This window comes from Octopus sinensis, linkage group LG10 (assembly GCF_006345805.1).
Source record: "Octopus sinensis linkage group LG10, ASM634580v1, whole genome shotgun sequence".
NCBI classification, from domain to species: domain Eukaryota; kingdom Metazoa; phylum Mollusca; class Cephalopoda; order Octopoda; family Octopodidae; genus Octopus; species Octopus sinensis.
Genome location: NC_043006.1, coordinates 25,438,772 through 25,459,998, shown reverse-complemented (window position 1 = coordinate 25,459,998; position 21,227 = coordinate 25,438,772). Strand labels below are relative to the sequence as shown.

General features: G+C 34.1%; 1 protein-coding gene across 8 annotated transcripts in view; it reads right to left on the bottom strand.

Moving 5' to 3' along the window:
- Positions 1-21,227, bottom strand: part of LOC115216317 (partitioning defective 3 homolog) — a 143,094-nt gene that overhangs the window by 3,828 nt on the left and 118,039 nt on the right. For 5 of the 8 annotated variants that reach the window (XM_036506395.1, XM_036506393.1, XM_036506391.1 and 2 more), the window contains 7 exons: positions 20,325-20,611; positions 19,902-20,050; positions 18,371-18,415; positions 8,190-8,279; positions 2,498-2,707; positions 989-1,169; positions 489-629 (listed from right to left, as the gene is read on the bottom strand). In XM_036506395.1, the coding sequence (XP_036362288.1) occupies positions 489-629; positions 989-1,169; positions 2,498-2,707; positions 8,190-8,279; positions 18,371-18,415; positions 19,902-20,050; positions 20,325-20,611 (1,103 nt within the window). The remainder of the gene's footprint in view (positions 1-488; positions 630-988; positions 1,170-2,497; positions 2,708-8,189; positions 8,280-18,370; positions 18,416-19,901; positions 20,051-20,324; positions 20,612-21,227) is intronic. The other 3 variants (XM_029785526.2, XM_029785525.2, XM_029785527.2) reach the window with 3 other exon arrangements.

The window sequence follows — 21,227 nt, the reverse complement described above, 5'->3', positions numbered from 1 at the left end:
TGCTTTGCAATCATAGTATCTTGTGTTTCATTCCATTGCTGACCTCTTGGTCAAAGTCCTTTGGATTACAATTGAAAGGATCAGCCTTGTCACATTGTGCCATGTTAATTCTGCTTGAAAATTCTGTTTGGAATACATGTATTCCACTTACATGCTAACTCAATAGGTTGGCAGTTCAGTTGAATAAGTATTAACGAAACTGATGGAATATCCATTTATACACAACCCATTTAACCCTTTAGCATTGAGTTTACTGTCAGGTGTAAAAAAAATTATACAAAGACAGAATAAAGCTAACAAACGTTGCTCAAACAGCTTGAAATGGCAGCCTAATCTTCCTCAAGTCTTACCCGACAGTCTTAAAAAAAAAATTGAATAGACCAAGATATACTATACGCCATACAAAGTTGGATTGGCTGTAGTTGGAATTAGGTCAATATTGACTTTAACCTACTTTTAATTTGCTAAAACAAAATATCAATTTTTACTTATTCTGATCTCCTCGAGGATTTTTCCAATTTTTGTCCATTTCTAATATTTCAGAAGGTGGTTTTTCATTTTTCTGTTTGCTTGCATTTTCATTTGAATGATCTTTGCTTCCTTTGTCTTCTTTGTTACTTTTATTAAACCTGGGAAAATAAGCCACAAATAAAATCTTGTACTTTCCAATGAATGTGTATTTAATAATGTTATAATAGACATTTTCAATGGCAAAATAGACTAATATTTAATAAACATCCTAACAGCATCTATTATTTTGAGTAGACCCTGAAATAGAATATGTAACCAATAGATTTTAAGCATAGAAGATTTAAATTAATCTCAATCAATTTTAATAAAAGCATAAATTATATTAAAATACAATTTCAAAAAACAAAAGAAGTTAAACTTCAAATAACTTTTACGTAATATTTTTTAATTGAAAATAATCATAACAATAATATTTATTAAGTGAATCTTTTGTTATTATAAAAAGGTTATATCATACTTGAAAATTCCTTTAAAAAATCCACCACTTTTACGATTGTCTCGCTCCTTCTTCTTGCTTACTTTTGGTTGAGAATTTTCTTTAATATTAGGTGCATCGGTGTTTGAAATGGAAGTATAAATGGGATGTGGGGCATAATTTTGGCCCACAACTGAACCTGAATCACTGTTTTCTTCTTCCACTATAGGAAAAAAAAAAGTATTACATCTTTACAATCATCAGTTAATGTCTGTTTTCCATAAAATATTTTATAAAAGACAAACACACACACACTTGCTAACACGCTATTCTAAAAACAGCATGTTGGAATATATATGCTAAAGTTATATACATCATCATCATTTAATGTCTGTTGTCCATGCTGGCATAGGTTGGACAGTTTGACCAGAGCTGGTAAGCTGAGGGGCTGTATCAGGCTCCTCTCTGATTTGGCATGGTTTCTACAACTGGATGCCCTTCCTAATGCCAACCACTCCAAGAGTGTAATGAGTGCTTTTACACACCACTGGCACATCTTCCGCGACTATGATTTCACTTGGCTTGATGGGTCTTCTACTTAAACACAGCATATTGCCAAAGGTTATGGACATTTGTCAATGGCTCTTTGAGGCCCAACACTCAAAAGGTGCTTTTTATGTGCAAATGGTAAAAATACTTTTTCTAGTTTCCACTGGATTGGCCAGAAAATCTGTGCTTTTTTTTAGCAAAAATAAGACATTTTAAACATTTTCTTACAGACAGTGCACCCAATATGGCATTATTCAATGCAGCCTTCTTTTCTAAGATGGCAGGGTTTGAGTTGAGGTAATTAATAGCTATTTATAACAGGTTGATTGACCATGTATAGATTCTCTCATCAGCTTGAGTTCTCTTGTTGCCCTGTATACATCCAGATATCATGTGTATGTTTATGTATGTGCATATTCTAATATCATTACAATATATTAATATTTTAAGTCCTCAATTGTTATTATGATCTACATTCGTTTTTAAGAATTTTATTTTGGTACAAGTAAACCCCTTCTAGGTTCAAATCCAAATCCTATTGGGATGTACATTTGAACTTAAGAATAAATGCTAGTGTTCAGAGTATTTTCAACATCTTACTGTCCTTGCTTTCATAAAAAAATATTTCGTCTTTAGTTAAACTGGTTTTCTATTAAAATTCTCTTAGGTATAGAATAATAAACAAAAAGCACATATATTTACCAACACAACATTTAAAAATAATTGGATTCCTATTAAAAAGAGATGATGAGCGATGGCTAGAAGGATATTGAGCTTAACTTGATAACCAGCTGATCTAGCAAGCGGGGCCTCATATCAGTGAGGGGGGCCGGTGCGCATTGATGCCGTCGAGAGGTAGGCCCCCGCAACGGCGCGCATTCTCTCCTGATGACCCCATACACTTTCTGGCTTCCGGTATACAGAGCTTTTGACTGGTAGCACTTGCATGAGCAAGTTGTTTGCAAGATATCAATATGAAATTGTATACAGTGAATAACTTACAAGTTTCCATATTCTGTGAAAGATGAGGAACTTCATAAGATCGGTCAACAGCTGCACGAAAACTCTCATTGCACATATGAGCTCTGTTAATTCGCTCAGCTGCCCAAAATGGTGGCGCAGCATTTTCAAAAACATCAGGTGTTGGTAAACTTTCCATAGAACTGGAACGTTTTCTCAGACCCATGTTTGGTTGAGACATTCGAGGTGACACTACAAAAATAAAGAACATTTTTTTAGAATGAATTAAACACAGTAGTTTATTTAATGGTTTTTTTATTCAAAAGTGTAGCATTGATATTCATATTATCATATGTGTGTGTCAATTTTGAAGATAAAAGCAACATTCATTTATTAAAGTTGAATGAAGTATTTTGAACACTTTGTTAATGTTGGAAAAGATAATTTAGAAAAAAGTGATGGAAAACAGTTAAATGGAGAAGGAAGATTTTCTTATTTCTTTATTACCCACAAAGGGCTAAACAAGGACAGACAAAGGGATTAAGTCAATTACATTGACCCCCAGTGCATAACTTGTACTTAATTTATCGACCTTGAAAGGATGAAAGGCAAAGTGGACTTCGGTGGAATTTGAACTTACAACGTAAAGACAGATGAAATACCGCTAAGCATTTCGCCTGGCGTGCTAACGTTTCTGCCAGCTTGCCGCTGGAGAAGGAAGATTTTCTGTCATACTCACACTTCAACAACGAAGCCACTAAGCAGGATGGGATATGAGATTAAACAATCAGAAGGGTTTGTAATGTAACAATATCAATACAAATCACAGTGGGAGGGATTATGTCACATATCGCCTAGAGGCAAAACTTTTGTTACCAGGTGTAATTACTGAAGTATGAAATAGCTGGAAAAGAGAGAGACAGAGGGAGAGACAGAAAGAGAGTGTTATAACCCAATTAATTAGAAACTGATTTAAACTAGATGAGATGCAGTTTGGTTTCATGCTGAGGAGAAATACTTAGACAACTGCAGAAGTATTATATTTAATATTTGTTGACCTGAAGAAAGCCTGTGACAAAGTCCCTCACTCTGTGAATTGGTGGTGGTCTCTGAGAAAGATAAGGGTAGATAAATGGCTTGTGAAAGCCATAAAAACCATGTACAAGGGTGCTGTCAGTAAAGCAAGAGTCAACCATGAGCTCAGTGATGAGTGGAAGGGCTTGATGCTCAATCTCCTATTTGTCTATCTTCTAGGCCATAACAGAGGAATTTAAGACCAGCTGACTCTAGGAAATATTACATGCTGAAGATCTCATTCTCATAGTAGAATCTGTAATAGAATTAGAAAAGAAATTCCAGGTGTGGAAGCAAAACCTGGAATCAAAGGACCTTAAAGTTTAACTTAGCAAAGACCAAAATTCTAGTAAGTAGGGAAACAGGATTTTACTCTCTTCAGGTAATGACCCTGCTTGATATGGGGAAAAAGGTGTAGGCAGAAACTCCACATGGTGTACCCAGCACAAGCAATGTATGACCAAGAGGTGCTGTTGAATCACAGGAAGACTAATGGAGTGTTTATATGCGTAGGATGTGCAGGAGCAGTAAACACTAAACACAAACAGGAAATAGATTTTCTTAAATGTCCTGGAAGTAGTAAAGTAGTTTCTGTTACCTAGGTAACAATGGAGGAGGGTGTTTTGAAAGTGTAGTTGCTAGACTAAAAATAGGACAAAATTCAGAGAGCATAACCCCTGTTAGCAATAAAAAGATTTTCTGTCTTTGAGTGAAAGGCAGATTGTATAATGCTGGTGTATAATGGAGCTTATAGAAGAATACATGGGATGAAGTAGTGGAAGCAGATCTCATGATGCTATGCATCACAGAGATGACAAAGGACTGAGACAGTTGGCAACTTGTGCTCAAGAAGACCCATCCACCACAACATAAATGAGGTCCTAAATACATTGTCTATACTTATATGTGCTTGGCCCTGCCCCCATATTCACTCTGTCCCATCAACCATTTGCCACAACTTATTTCCTTCACTTCCTTGCCTTCTCCCAACATTCATCCCTCCTCAGCACATATTCCCTCATCCTTTGTGCTACCAGTTACCCACTCCTGGGACTGCTGCATACCTCATTCCCACCCCTTCTCACAATATTTTCACCCATCACTTCCTTTCTCTACCTTCACTTATCCCTACCTCTCCCTTGCCATACTTCATCTTAAAACCTCACATCTGCTGCTATCATTTTCAATGCCCTCTCACATCCACCATCATGCACCACTTACTGCGGCCACCTTTATCTACCTCTACCTATCCCTCCTGCATCTTGCTAATTGTATTCTACTTCTTGATCTACCATCCCTGAGTCATTCTATATTTCTTATCAAGCCACACTCCCAACTATGTTCATCACACTACATTTACCATCACCTGATCTCTAATCATCTGTTAACCTCATATTCACACTCTTATAACCCCACCTCACTCATCATTCCTCTTTCTGATCTATTGTTCATATTCTCTTTTGTGTTCACCTCCTTCAGGGTTTACACTGGCAATCCCATCACTTTCACATTATCTTCTTCCCACCCTTAGCTAAGCATATTCTCGATAGCAATACACTTGCACTTGATTTGCTATTATACTTCAACCTCTAAACTGTTAGCATAAAGCCCCCCCCCAATCACAATTACTCCTACTTAGTCAAGGGTTTTATTCCTTTCTTTTCTTATCTCACAAGTTACTTAGTGACCTCACTGGTGTCAGTGACATGGAAAATGTATACACAGTAAAGTGGTTGGCACTAGGAAAGACATTCAGATGTGGAACCTATGCCAAAACTGACATTAGAGATCAATGCAGTCCTGTGGCTAATCAGATCCTGTCAAACTGTCCAGCCCATGCTAGCATTAAAAAAATGTATGGTAAATGATGCTGCTGCTGTTGAGGAGGAGGCTAGCTCTGTACCTTCCTAGGATTTACATAATAATTACTAATATTTTGTAGCCTGAACACTGAAAAACAGGAAAATAATGTGAACAGAATTCAACAAATATATACACATATAACTTGAAGCAAATTTTTAAAGGTAGAAAAAATAAATGATGTATCACTGATAAAATCAATAAAGTTTATAAAATTATGTAAAATATAAATTGGTTAGCATGCCTAATAAATAACTACATCTACCTTATTACAAGTGCAATTATTTTTTTTATATAAGCATGCATCAAGACAACATTGCAAATAATGCAGCTAATTAAGAAAAGAATATAACCAGTTGCATTATTAAATCCTATAAAACAGATTCAGTCTATTGAGAAAACATTGCAACAGAAAATAATGTTCTTTGAAGAATATTTGAATGAGCTGACAGTGGTGTTTGATACAGTAGAATAATTTACAAACATTATGTTACTGTTGGTTAAAGTACTTTACTATTCATATCAATGTAATTTCATTCATGGAGAATTTGAAATGATTGTCATTCTTTCAAGTATTGACCTTATGAGTTTTTTTTAGACTTGTAAAACGAGTTGATATTGGAATGTACAAAACTCAAAGTATCAAAATCAAAAGAATTAAAATATATCACGAAAAGGTGAAAACCATGTAAGTATTGCAGGAAAAATATAAATGCACTACTTCAACTCAAGAGAAATACTGACAAAACATACACAAGGAGCTACCATGAGACATAATTTTATAAGCAAGATATCAAAACTTTATCAAAATCAGTAACTGACAAGCTTTTAAACTATAACTAATAAAACTTTTCTGAAAGATGAAAAATTCTTTTGTTTTGCACTATTCAAAACCAAGAAGAACAAGATCAAGAGTAATCCCGAATTTAGGAGGAATACCCCTCAACAATCCTGAATTTAGGAGGAAGACCCCTCAATAATCCTGAATTTAGGAGGAAGATTACTGGGCAGATTTATGGGAACTGGAACCATTGCATATCTCCTTTCTGCTAAGAGCAGTGTATGATATGCTGGGGTATGAGGAAAAACCAGCTGTGCAGGCACTGTGGGGACAGGAGTGCCTTGACATCCTCTCAAGGTATCAGACAGCACTCAAACCAAGAGAGATATACCATGGCAAGATACTAATAACACTCACTAACACCCGAGAACAGAAGAGATGCAAGGAACACCAAATAACATCAATCAATTTCATGATGTCAGCCATAGCCAGACCAATAAATTATTTATTATAAAAGCACTATTGTGGGATATGAGGGTAGGTAGTTGCCCAAGGTCAGCCAAACAACTCTTAAAGCCAAATGTAGTTTTGTGGTCTGAAGAGGTGAAAAGATCTTGAAGCTTTTGAATTGAAGAGAGCAAATATCAAAACTTTTTGCAAAATTGTAAAGAGAAAGGCTGATAGGTAACATTATTCCCAGTTGAGGTAGAGTGGAAGACAGCTGCTTGCAGGATAGAGGCAGTAGTAGAAAGACCCTCTTACAGCTTATGGAGCAACAGAGAGGAGCTAAGCTGTGAGTTAGGAGATGGGCAATGATAAGACCATTACTGCTGATTCATGAATGAAGCATAAAAATTGAAAAGACAGGATGTTCGTGGTTGGAATGATAATAAACTGGTGCTAAATTATTACTATTAATAACTCACATAGGTCTTAATTAAAGGTTTTTTTTTTTTTTAGCTAAACAATAACAAAAACAACTTTGTGGTGGGTGCTTTATCACTTCTACTTACTGAATATCTAACTGAACATTATTTTGGGAATGAAATTTTTCGAGAAACTGATAGACTAAAGGTCTAAAAGGTTATCTTCATCTTTAAACATGTAATGCGAGTTCAAAATCCTTCCAAGACTGACTTCAGTTTTTATCTTCCCGTATCAATAAGTACATAACCTAATTTACCTCAGTACAGGCTAACCCTACCCCTTTTTCACAATTTGCAGCCTTGTCTTGATGTAAGACACCATAATTATTGTTCTTGTGACAGTGGTGAATAATGGAATCAGTTGTGATATTCAAAATACCTAATAGTATTTAGTCTACACATTATTGTTCTGAGTTCAGTTAGATATTGGGGGTTGAATGTAGAGTACACATTGATAGAAGAGGCAAAGTACTTGCCACATAGAAAAGAAAGTAAAACAATGCAATCAGGTTGATGTTTAGATTCATATTTACAGTAAAAAAAAATGCTAATTTGTAATCAAGACATAGAATATGTAATAACTGTTTCCAATTCAAACACAAGTTCAGCAATTTTGGGTGCTTCACTTGTACATTATTTTATTGACCCCCAAAAAAGGATGAAAAGCAAAGTTGACCCCAGTAGGATTTAAACTCAGAATGTAAAGAGCCAGAAAAAAAATATCATGGGGAATTTTTTCCAAAACTCTAGTTTCTGCTAGCTTACCATTCTTAGAATGTGTAATAAATGAAATAAGCTTGTAATAGGAGAAATATGGGGATGGAGGACAAATTTAAAAATGAAGCTAATAATAAGAACCAAAAGTTGTATGAATCACATCTAAAATTGATCTATCTAAAAAGAAAACAAAAAAGAAAATTGTTTTAGTTAGGAGAAAGGAACAGTGCCCATGACCTTTGAAGGGTCTAAGGCTATAGAATAGCTTAGATATAAATAAATAGTGGAAGAGAGTTTCAAGCAATTTCATAAAACAAAATTAAGACCAAGAGGTGGAAATAAAGAAATGGACTAGTGTAAGATGTAGCATACATACTGTTGTCATGCAATGTGTTGCTCAGGTTACTTTTGTTGCCAATTAGGGACTCCATGGAGCCAGCACGAACCAGCACTCCCTGCTTACCACCTGAAATGTCATTTGTAATACAGTGCATGCATGTGGTAAAGTGAAGGAAAAGGCAGCAATTGTAGTATAAAGAAATCAATGAGAAGTAGTGTGCATTATTAATATCTAACAAACAGCCATATCAAATAGAACTGAACAATCATGGAATAAGATTACAAACCATCATCTCTTTACATTTTTAACTACTTTTCAATCTATTCATCAACATACATTCACAGATACACATGTCTCTATGCATGTATGTTTATATATTTATATTCTTTAATTAGTGTCTGAAAACTGGGTGCATTCAAATAACAGCCTAAATCTTCATCAGCTGAGACAATAAATAAAAGGAATCCAAGTTTTTCAAAGATAAATTAAAACTGAATGTAACATTGTGTGTTTGTGTTTAATGATTTCAATGATTCTATCATTGTGTTAATTTTTATGGAAGTTCATATTTAATGATGGGAGAATTATATTCACCTTAACTACAATATCAGTGACTTATAAAAACACAGGTATGAAACTCTCTTTTACTTGTTTCAGTCATTTGACTGCGGCCATGCTGGAGCACCGCCTTTAATCGAGCAACTCGACCCCGGGACTTATTCTTTTTGTAAGCCCAGTACTTATTCTATCGGTCTCTTTTGTCGAACCGCTAAGTAATGGGGACATAAACACACCAGCATCAGTTGTCAAGCAATGCTAGGGGGACAAACACAGACACACAAACATATATATATATATATATATATATATATACACACATATATACGACGGGCTTCTTTCAGTTTCCATCTACCAAATCCACTCACAAGGCTTTGGTCGGCCCGAGGCTATAGTAGAAGACACTTGCCTAAGGTGCCATGCAGTGGGACTGAACCCAGAACCATGTGGTTGGTAAGCAAGCTACTTACCACACAGCCACTCCTGCGGCTATAACGGCCTAAATTTCATCAGCTGAGACAATAAATAAAAGGAATCCAAGTTTCTCACAGATAAACTAAAACTGAATGTAACATTGTGTGTTTGTGTTTAATGATTTCAATGATTCTATCATTGTGTTATTTTTATGGAAGTTCATATTTAATGATGGGAGAATATTTAATGATGGGAGAAACTGGCCAGAATTCAAGTATAAATGTGAAATCAGTTTTTATCTGTTTATATTTTTTACATTGAAATCGGTTAAATGAGTTAGTTAAATATTCTTTGAACCTTTAACTCATTGGACGACCGGCAATGAGTGTTGTAAAGTGATTTAAAACAAAAAAAAAATGCAATGTGTTTTCCATCACTGAGATAAAATGCATTTAGCATTGCAAGCTTGCAAGATACTAATTATAAAGCACACTTGCTGAAGCTTAAGTCTACAGCCAGACGTATGGAAATGCTACTGTGTTGATGAAAGGCTTGAACTTTTAGCTAACAAACTGCTAAAAAGTCAAGTAATCAGGCAATCTTTAAAGTAATATTTTCATATTATCAATTATTAGTGTAAAAGTGCATGGCTTAGTGGTTAGGGTATTCAGCTTACAATCATAAAGTTGTGAGTTCAATTCCTGGTGACATGTAATGTCTTTGAGCAAGGCACTTTACTTCACATTGTTCCAGTTCACTCAGCTGGTAAAAATCAACAGCACCTATATTTAAAAGGGGCCAGCCTTGTCACAATTTGTGTTATGCTGAATCTCCCTGAGAACTATGCTAAGGGTAGACATGTCTGTGGAGTGCTCAGCCACTTGCATGTTAATTTCACGAGTAGGCTGTTCCGTTGATTGGATCAGTAGGAACCCTTGTTGTCATAACTGATGGAGCATCAGTTATCAGTTATTAGTAGTGAAACTAAAACTACATTTTTCAACCGATTGTAAAGAAACCAATAGTTAATCTAATGTAAATGAAATGGATATAGTCCATCTCTCTGGAATAAAACTAATATTTGTATTGAAAATTGCAAAAGAATTGCAACATCTCTATTGATTTAAATATATCTTAAATAAAAAAGTTATACCGAGTTGTTTATATTCTTAAAATATGTATAAAACTGAGAATTCAAATCGTCTTTCATACCAATAACCATTGTAACAAATTTCAAAATGCGTGTGCATGTGTGTGAGAGAGAAGTAGGGAGAGAGGGGAGAGAGAGAGAGAGAGATAGAGAGAGTAAGCAAGTGTGTGTGTTTGTTTTTGTATGCGGGCACAAATTCATATATCAATTTATTATGCATACCTAAAGATGCAGTGAAACCAAAAGCTCAAGTCTCTTTATCTCATCCTCAAAACAGCCCTGAATGCTAGATCAGACCAATGATTATTGAACAAACTAAGTGACATGGCTGTTTGTTGTTAACACAAAACACTAATGAAAAAGTACTGCAAAGGTGAAAACATAAAAACAACAGGAAACAATAAACTAAAATTCAAATTAAAAATGGTTTAGGTAGGATATAACAGAAAACTCTCGTCTATGCTTTTTGATATTGTCACAACATTAGCTAGTCTATTTGTGCTGTCATCACTTCTTACTTACAGAGCTGATGAAGTCTTATCAAATCGTTATTATAACCACCAAGAAACAAATCATGGATTTTGATAGAAGACTTGGATATTACTCGACAAATAGAGCAGCTATAAGGACAACAGATTACTGGAAAGTAAAATAAATTATCATTTGTAAAATAAATTATTTGATACTTCAAAATGCATAATTCTGACATGAGGTATTTACATCATATATACTGTTTATATTAAGTCAGACTGGTGTCCTCATCTTGATTGTTACTTTCACCACATTTTGGCTGTTGAACATTCTAGCCTTCTTCAGGTGTCTTGTGTTGAACTCAGCTGTTGTATCAGAATTTTGAACCTACCCCATTATTTGATCCACAGGAGTATACTGTCCTCATTCCACTCTGTGTTTTGTGACATTTCTTGCTTCAGTTGTTTTTTTTGTGAATTACCTTGGTGCTTTGCTTGGGCTTGAACTCAGAACTACTGGGTGACTTCATTACCCAACTTCTTTATCTACTATGCTATCTCTGTAGGCAGTGACAGTGAATTTTTAAAACTTATAAACTTAAAGTCTAAGTAATCTATTATAGCAATCTGCCTTTTTCTTTCTTGATTATTGGTTCCATATTGTATTCATCTCTGCACTTGGCCTGCTCAAGAGGTTGTTATGTTCTAATGTATGTACTGTTTCTTTAAGTTTTCTAAGTTCCTTGTGGTGTTCTCTATCATTTTGACTTCACACAGTTTGTGTGAAATAAACAGTACTCAAAATGCATTTCAGCAATTTCTTTTTTTAACATGAAGTTTCCTCATAATTCTTTGTCAATTTTAGGTAAATGATCAATTCTTGTGGAGTATAGTTAGTCAAACCAACTTTCAGTATGTAACTGCTACTTATTTTATCTACTATAGGAAACGAATATTTAAATTTGAACCAGTGAAACTTGAACGTAAAACCAAGGTACCAAACAGGTTATAGTAAAACAAATGTTTACAAAAGTCCCCTCACCCTACCAATAAAATTGGGAATACAGGAGCATAAAAAGAAAGCAAAAGAAGTTTACATTTAACATAACACTTTGTTTTTTCATAATTTCAGTGGAATAAAAATTTCATGAAATTCTTATTTTAATGTAAAATACTACATTTCCTATATTTTTTAATTGTATTATTTACATTTGACAGATATTTGTCCTCATCTTGTTTGTTGTTAACACAACGTTTCAGTTGATATACCCTCCAGCCTTCATCAGGTGTCTTGGGGAAATTTGGAACCTGGGTTCTCATTCTTAAGGTATTTTTCAATGTTATTATTATTATTATTATTCAGGTTACTGCCTGGAATTGAAGTTGGAATCTTAACCACTACACTATAGGTGGTTAAGAGCGTGGGCTACTAACCTCAAGATTCCGACTTCGATTCCTGGCAGTAACCTGAATAATAATAACAACAACATCAAAAAATACCTTAGGAATGAGAACCCAGATTCAAAATTTCCCCAAGACATTTGATGAAGGCTGGAGGTTATATCAGTCGAAACGTTGTGTTAGCAACAAACAAGATGAGGACAAATATGTCAAATGTAAATAATGTATGTAATTCCTCAACTCTCTATTGTATTATTTATTTATTTTTAAAAATTTATCATAAAATAATTTTATAAGATGAAATGAAATTGATTCCACCTCCAGCCTTTGTTTAATTGGAGATAGAAAACTAAAGAAAATTTTAACAGTGTTTCTTAGATTCTTTAACTTTCTAAATTGATACAATAAATTAGTGCCATGATGTGTACCTGATTTCTACTAAAGTCACAAATTCAAATTTCATCGTCTAAAGTTAGACACTTTGAATGAATTAACCAAATTATTGAAATTGAGGCTAGTACTGAAATTTGGGAACATTAACAGCTTTAGCTATCATTAACTGGAGAAGACTAAATGTGATACTTTGGGGGAAAGATGCAAATAAACAGAATTCAAAGAATTAAAAATGTGAATAATCTTATTTTCATTTCAGTTAACTACTGTAAAAACCCACGTAATTTACGCACTTTAAAAAAAAAAATTAAACTAAACTTTAGGGGCTGCATAAATTACATGAGTAGATCTTTTTTAGAATTTTTCCCTGTAAGTTTGGATTTACTCCCTAATATCATTATTATATATATATACATATATATATCAGACAATATATATATATATATATATATATATATATATATATATACATTGCCCCAAATATGAACATTGAGCAAAATATGGACATCGAATATTTATAGATATAAATTTAGGAATTTATGTAATTTCAGTTAGATTCTTTACTTATGATTAAGCTTGCTCTAATGAAGCATTTTCGTAAAACCTTAGCAGTTATAAATATTTTCAGTTGATATTTTTCGTCAAATATTTAAGCAGATATGTCTATCAGACGAAGCATCATTACATACTTAAATGGATTGGATTATTCTTGAAAAACTTTGTTTTATTAATGAAGCAGAAACAGCTGTAATTTATAAGATGTGTCATTTGTTTGTATAAAATATTTAAATTGAATTGAATTTATAATTGTTCAATTTATTGTTTTGTTTTCCATTTCTTATATATTAATAAACTGTATGTTTACTTTTTATTTACCTATTGGAATAACATTGTTATTGATATAAGTAATATAAACCAGTAAATTCTTCCGATATTTAATATCCCTTAGGTGAATTTTACATCTAGCTAAATTGTTGTATATATATATATATATATATATATATATATATATATATATATATTAATTTACCAAGGACATTAATAGAATAATTATAGATAAAATTACCAAGGACATTAATAGAATGGACGGAGTCCTGGTCCAGTCCGACAAGACCAGGAACACATACAAGATGCCCATTAAGCAGTACCTAGATTTACTCGGTAAGAGATCAAGAAAAATATAGAAAAAAAAACCAATTGGAGTACCCTGAGGAAGGTAAACTTGGAAATTAAGGATATAATATTTAAACACCGAATTCAAATGAGAACTCAGCCGCTTAGCCCCAAGCAACCCAGATTTATAGTGAGGGACCATAAACCTAACTTCCACACCAACCCAGCGCTAAGACTCATATGCCCTGCTAGATCTGATATCGGGATAATCAGTAAGTACATTTTAGATAAATATATCCCTAGTTTAGTAAACAAGCTGAAGCTCAGCCTCTGGGCCAACTCCTCGCAGGTAGTGAAGTGGTTCTCTTCCATCCCCATAAGAACCGTACTAGGTTCATTCAGTTTGATATCGCCAGCTTCTACCCCTCGATTAACCCTAGTGTGCTAAATAAGGCCCTCTGCATGCTCACAACAAGGCAGGCCTCACCAGAGAAGAGATAGATATCATTTTAGTTGCCAGGAAATCGTTTATTAAGTTTGATAATAAGCTGTGGATCCGTAAGGATACTCCCAATGAATTTGATGTGCCTATGGGTAGTTCGGATAGTGCGCAGATAGCCGATTTGGTCGGAATATATATTCTCTACGAATTGTCCGATCAATTCCCGGAAATCGCGGGCGGCCTGTATCGTGACGATTGTCTGTTTTACCTGCAAAACACCACGAACAGAATAGTGCAGAAAACTAAGAGCAGGTTAGCTAGGTTTTTTAATAGAATGGGCATGAGTATAGTTTTTGATAACGAACTCACCAAGGCTAATTTCCTAGACGTTACACTTAACCTTAATAGCGACTCATACTGCCCTTACCATAAGCCTTCCACTAATTTGAAGTATGTCAGTGTCTTCTCAAATCATGCCAAAACCGTAACAGACAATTTGGTTAAAACATCTCTCTAAGATTGTCTGGCCTGTCCGCCAGTGCCGATATTTTTATGCAGAAAGCGGATTTTTATAACGCCGCACTATCCAAGGCCGGTTATAGGCAGAAGGTAATTTATATTGATCCGGCCCTTCCGATGCCATCATTCGGTCATCAGGATAGGGCCGTATATAATAACATTAACATTTTAAGTAAGGACGGGAGCGCGGCGGATACCGGGGTAGTCGCTCCCGCTTTTAATTTAGCGAACAAGGATAATTATCGGTCCGGGAGGTCTTACACTAACCCAGACCCGTTATTCATCCGAGAATCACCCACCCAAATGCGAGAGCTGGCGTCCCGACCCATCACACTGATAGGAATAAGCATATATGGTTTGTAATCCCCTTTGGTAAGCAGATTAGAACTAACCTCCCCCTCATGTTTAGACAAGCCATCGCCAATAACTTCCCCAGAAATTCCAAATATTACTCCACGGTTAACTCACATAAAGTTAGGATAGCTTTCTCCAACACTAAAAACCTCGCCCAGATAATCGCCTCCCATAATAATAGGCTACTTACTAAGACCCTATCACCTTTTCCGGAGGCACAGCCTCTTCCGCTCCCGGCTTAATGCTCAGTAGGAATAATTAGTAGTAATAATGATATGAGAGCCAGTACTGTGACACATAATCTCAGCTCCAGCCAGGGAGTACCCACTAGGGGTATAGTTATAAATAGGGGTGTTGTGGTTGATGGTAACAATGGGAGTAGGGTAGAGAGCCCCTTAGCATCCCCAGCATCATTTCCCGCAATAGCAGTACCACGGGCAGTAGCAATGACAGCACTCTGATAGATAGTGGAGAATCAGGGTTATTCCTATAGTTAATAGTGACGTAGTGGAAAATTAGTAGTAAGCGGCTGCAGGTCTCGGACGAATATAGTGACAGGAACGCAGTTCTAATTTCAGAAACCAATCCTAGCAGAGTAAGATTCACGTCGGCGAACTCCAAGATCAAAACGCGCCGTCTACCAATGCAAGGTTTACACGGACTCAGATGCCTTCACTTATATAGGGGCATCGTCCTCAAGATTGTCTTTGCGTGTCTCCAACCATTACGCAACTTTTCGGGACGTGAACAAGCGCCAGACCACGGGACTCAGTAAGCTAATATGGCGACTGAAGGATGCGAACTTAAGCTATAGGCTGGAATGGTCAATTTTGTCGGTGGCCCTCCCATTTGATAGGGGCAGAAGACAGTGCAACCTTTGTGTCTCCGAACTCTTCCATATTTTGTTTGCCAGAGGCCGGATGGTAAACGGGCTCTTACAGTCGGCTTTTCGATGCCCCATTGGCGGCGTTACACTTATCTGGCCTTTAAATAGCGTTTATAAATAAGACCGCGGCACCCATAGCCCTTGGTAGCAAATTCTGAAATAGATTTTAAGATATCTACATTAACCACTGCAAGGGAAATTACTCTGTAGACAAACGGGGCTTGTTTTTTCACAGCGGGGGGTTTCCTTGTCAAGGTAGGCTTAGATGAACACACACACACACACATAAAACATAAAAAATATATATATATAATTTCTTTATTTTTTTTTTTCTGCCACCCACGGTTATCACGGCAGTAGCCACTGACAGCCGAACGATCAACGCACACACGTACACAAAAAATGTTTTCTACCCCTACGCCAACACCACATATATAGAACAGTATACACACACACACGTCTCTAAGTAGATTTTTTCTCGCCCCTTATAAAACATCCAATATTCTTTAAATAGTCAGAACTTTATTCTCGGTCACAAAGACATCTATACACCCTCACCCACATGTTTGACGATGCCTGACCTGTTGAATTCTTCAGCCCCGGTTCTCAACATACACTGATAAACAGTTTCGCCATGGGCTCTCTAGGAGCACAGTTCGATTTGTTTTTTGCTCTGCCTCTGTTCTGTTTTTGTTTTTCCAACGGATTTCCTTTTTTCTTCCTGAAGAGAAAGACACAATATGGTCCCATTATTCAATCGGATTTTGGTAATTTGTGCCTTTCGAAACACGTGTAGAATGAAATAAAAGATTTCTGTTCAATCTGCGTTCAGCTCCATTTCTTCAATTCACCAATAATGTTTTATATATATATATATATATATATATAATATACACATATATATATATTTATACACACACACACACACACACACACACACATATATATATATATATATATATATAATATACACACATATATATGTACATTATTATTATATATATATATATATATATATATATATATATACATATACAGCTATCGTCTGCTCACAATTTGTGAAATAATACTTCGGTTATTTCTGGTTAATCTCAATAAAGTTACACGGAGACACAATCTCCTACAGTTACGTACACATACAAACACTTAAACACACAGTCTCATACAGTTGCTTGTATGCACACACACACACACACATTCAGATACCAGCAGACAATCAGTGTCATATTTCTCATTTACTTATTTTTATTGGAACGCTAACGTTGAGGGAAGAGGAGGGTATGGTGAGTGAGTAAAGCGGACTGGCATCACTGAAGGAAGGGTATACCGAGTGAGCAAAACGGATTTCATTTATATAGAAGACAACACAAAACGCTTTGTAATTTAACAGCTGTTAATGTGATACCTGTTAAACAGAAATTATTTTTATTTAATGAAAATTTAATCAAATCTAATCATAAGTAAGTTATGCTAAATACTACTAAATTGAAAACCTTTTTTCCCTGGCCATATTGGCAATTCTGAAAACTTTTGGGTGTGAATTTTACATGAGTGGAAGCTATTTTTAACAATTTTTATCCTGAAAATCACCTGCGTAAATTACACAGGTGGAAAATTACATGGGTTTTTACAGTTTATGTGCAACAAAATGTGGCCATGCCTTCTGAAACTGATGTAATTTTGTCATCATTTTTCTAGATGTAAAAAAACAACAAACGAAACGAAAATCTAAAGAATAGCAAGCTATATGTTTATAATGTTAGACCAATACTAAACTGTACCTAATATTAGTGACATGCAGGCCTCTTCTGACTTCACACGCCTGTTATCCTTTCACAAATCAAATTAAATATTTTCTACAAAAAGTTGTGCCTTATAAATTTAATCAAATATGCAGTTTAAAGAATTTCATAATTTTAGAATTTCTTCTTTAATGAAAATCATATGACGACCATGAGAATATATTTAGCACCAAGTGTTAGTTTCATCGTTAAACTTAATTTTGAACTAGTAAAATGGCCTTAATTAGATTAAATATACAATTGTAACTGACTTAATGTTTTGTTTTTGTCATTTACTTTATTAAATTAATACTAAAATAACACCTCAGATAGTAATTGCTTATATTTTTTTGTAATAGTCTTTTGGATCCTAGTAATAACTTGACAAAATCTCATGGAAAGTGAATATCTGTAAAAAGTTAACTACAAATTATAGTTGCTTCTTTGTCACTATTTAGATAGTTTCACTTGTAAATGAAACATTATATTTTATAGAGGATAATGGTTCTAATAATAGTAACAATTTTTTTTTAAATGTATAAAATTGATATAAAACAAATTGTATTAGAAATGAATAATTTAGTAAAATAAATCGAATGAGCATTAACATAAAATATTGGTTATTAGTAAATAAAGACTGAAGGTATCAGTAAAATGTGATGAACTACTCATGCCAAAAAAACAAAACAAAAAAAAACCCTATCCCCCAGCTATCTTGCCATAGTAACTTAAGTACCTGTTGGATAGTGAAAAGATGCCACTCTACGACATAAAATCTCATCTGAAATAGATGTATGTTAGAACTATAAGTATAAAATACAATAAAATACAATACTGTACTAATAGTTTTAATCAAGTTATCTTTTATGTAATTACATTACTTGCAAACAAGATCACATTGAAAATCTATAGACTTTTCAGATATGGAAATTTTAAATACATATACTGAAATGCAAAAAGAACATTTAAATGATATAAAGTATATTAGCATACGTAATGTATCTATTCTCTGAAATTACAAGATTACTTATTAAAATAATAGTGCTAGCCAATCGAATATTAAATTAAAACAAAAATATATGTAAGCCAGAAGTTTAATAGTGGCATAGATTCTTGATAAGTGACAAAAGAATTGATGCAGTTTCTTTTTGAATATTAAGAATCAAACAGCAACAAGGAAAAGAATTGGTATATCAAAGATTTAAATTGAACTTCAAATAATTTTTAGAGATTACAAAATATTTCTTGTTGCCATGACAGTATCAAATGGTTGGATTCCTTGAAAATATTTCAGTCTTAAACTGTTTGCTGATCTTTTACAAAGCTTAAGTATGCTCTACACTTGAGTAAGCCTCACACACCTAGAACATCCAACAAAATTTGATTAATCAGTATTTGGATAAATTTAGTAACCATCATATTTTGGTGACCGTGCTTTTAAAGTAATTACCTATTTAAATCTGTTTTGACCTTTTAATGTCTATTTTTTATAAATTTCTGTATAAGTACTTATCAACTAACATTTTCTATTATTTAATTAATCCTCATCATTTTGACATACTGGGAATAATTTGCATGAATCTGCAGGTTGTCAGTATTTTTTGTCTTTTGCCAAATCTTCTGTGGAACCCAGCATCCTGAGATTTGACTTCATTACCATGAAAGTTCTTAAACAGAAACAAATATTCAGTTGGTTGGAACATAAAAACATGAATCTGACAAATTTCTGACTGACAAAAGCAGCATTTTTTTAATACTAGACTAAATTTTATGAAAATATTTATCTTAATGAAGTCAATAACTGTCTGATCCTAATTAACTATCTGATACCCATCTATTCTTCATGCAGAAAATGGAAAATTAATGTACTGAAGTTGAGTAAAAGCCCACAATCATTTTGAATTTCTAAAAGCTGATGAGGCAGGGAGTAACTCAACTATTCACCTGGTTTCTTTCAATAAAATATATTTCCTAATCTTTTAAAGAAACTGTTATTGTAATTCTGTAAGAGGAAGATCACAGTGCTCTAACTATAGACCTATAAGCCTTCTAAGTCATGTCTACAAGCTGTTTATAGGTATTAACAAAATGTCAATAGAATTCAATAAACCTTTCTACATAGCATTGACTTCATTAAGATCTTTGACAATGTACCTAAATATTTAATAGAAAAAGTGTAGCCAATTTAATTTGGAAATTTTACTAACATTAATAAGTGAATAACATAAATAAACAACGGATAAATTACTACAGATGTAAATATTCACCTGGAACTTTTCTGTTACTTTTGGCTATTTGGTAAAATTCTGTTTGACGAGCATCTAAGTGTCCTCGGCGTTTTTCTGACATACTCTGACGACCAAATGCTTCACGTTGGAATGCAAAATTAGGGTTTAAGTCTGGACTCAAAGAATCACTGAAAAGAAAAGTTGAAAACAATAGATAAATACATGAAACAAAAATGAAAAACTTAGCATTTTATTTAATGTTGTCATTAAAACTTGAAATAATGTAAATGAATTTATATCAATTTCTACTTTAGTAATTTTACAAGTCAAACATAATTTTATTTAAGGTAAAGTCTTCATTATAAAATGTTGAATGACATTGAGTCATAAATTCATAAAGCATAAAAAAAAAAACTGAATGGATATTGGGGATTTTGAAGAAAATATTTGTTCATCACTTACAATTCTACACCGTCGAATTTATCTGTTATGTGAGGATGCCAGTTGTCAGGACGATCTGAGGGATTGCGATACTGGTTTGAGTGATAGACTTCAGATGGATGAGATGTAGGATATGGAGGTGGTTGATTATCACTGCTTTTTCGATGAGGCTGAGGTAAACGTGAAATATTTTGGTGGGGTATTCTTGTAGGTGAATTTTGCTCTTGTTGATCATCAAAGTCTTTGTGATGATGATGTTTTGAATGATAAGAAAGCGAGGGATCCCCAACAAAAACTGGTGGGTATCTCTAAATAGGAAAAGAAAAATAGTTAGTTCTTTAAACCTTAATACTACAAGATTATTTACATAGACTATTTAACATTTAGGTGGTTGATCAGCAAAATTGTTAAGAAATCAGAAAAATGTCATGTGATATTTCATTTGGATCTATGTGTTCTGAGTTCAAATGATGGTAAGATAAACTTCCCCTTTCATCCTTTTGGGGTAGATTAAAAAGAAGTGGGATGAGCTATGGGTTAGCAACAACTTCTCAGCTCACTCAAAAAGTTTGTGATCTCGTTGCAGACATGGTGGGCATGGACAGACAGATGTACGGCATAGAAGGGGATGGACTAAGGGCTTAACAATTAGAAATTGTTCACAAACTGGTACTAAATTTCTATTATTAATAAATCCCATACACAGGTATGAAGAATCACTGCATAGGACACTTAACCACTTCAAATTTATAATATCAATTAGAAATGTTGATATATTCATATAAAAAGTGAAATGATAAAATAAGGAAAACGTTTTTTTTTTCTGTGAATCTAATAAAGGTGGGATGGCCAGTTTGAAAATTAGTGGTTATTGAAGACAAAATCAGCCGCTTTGAATGTTAGCAGGTTAAACCAAAATACCAA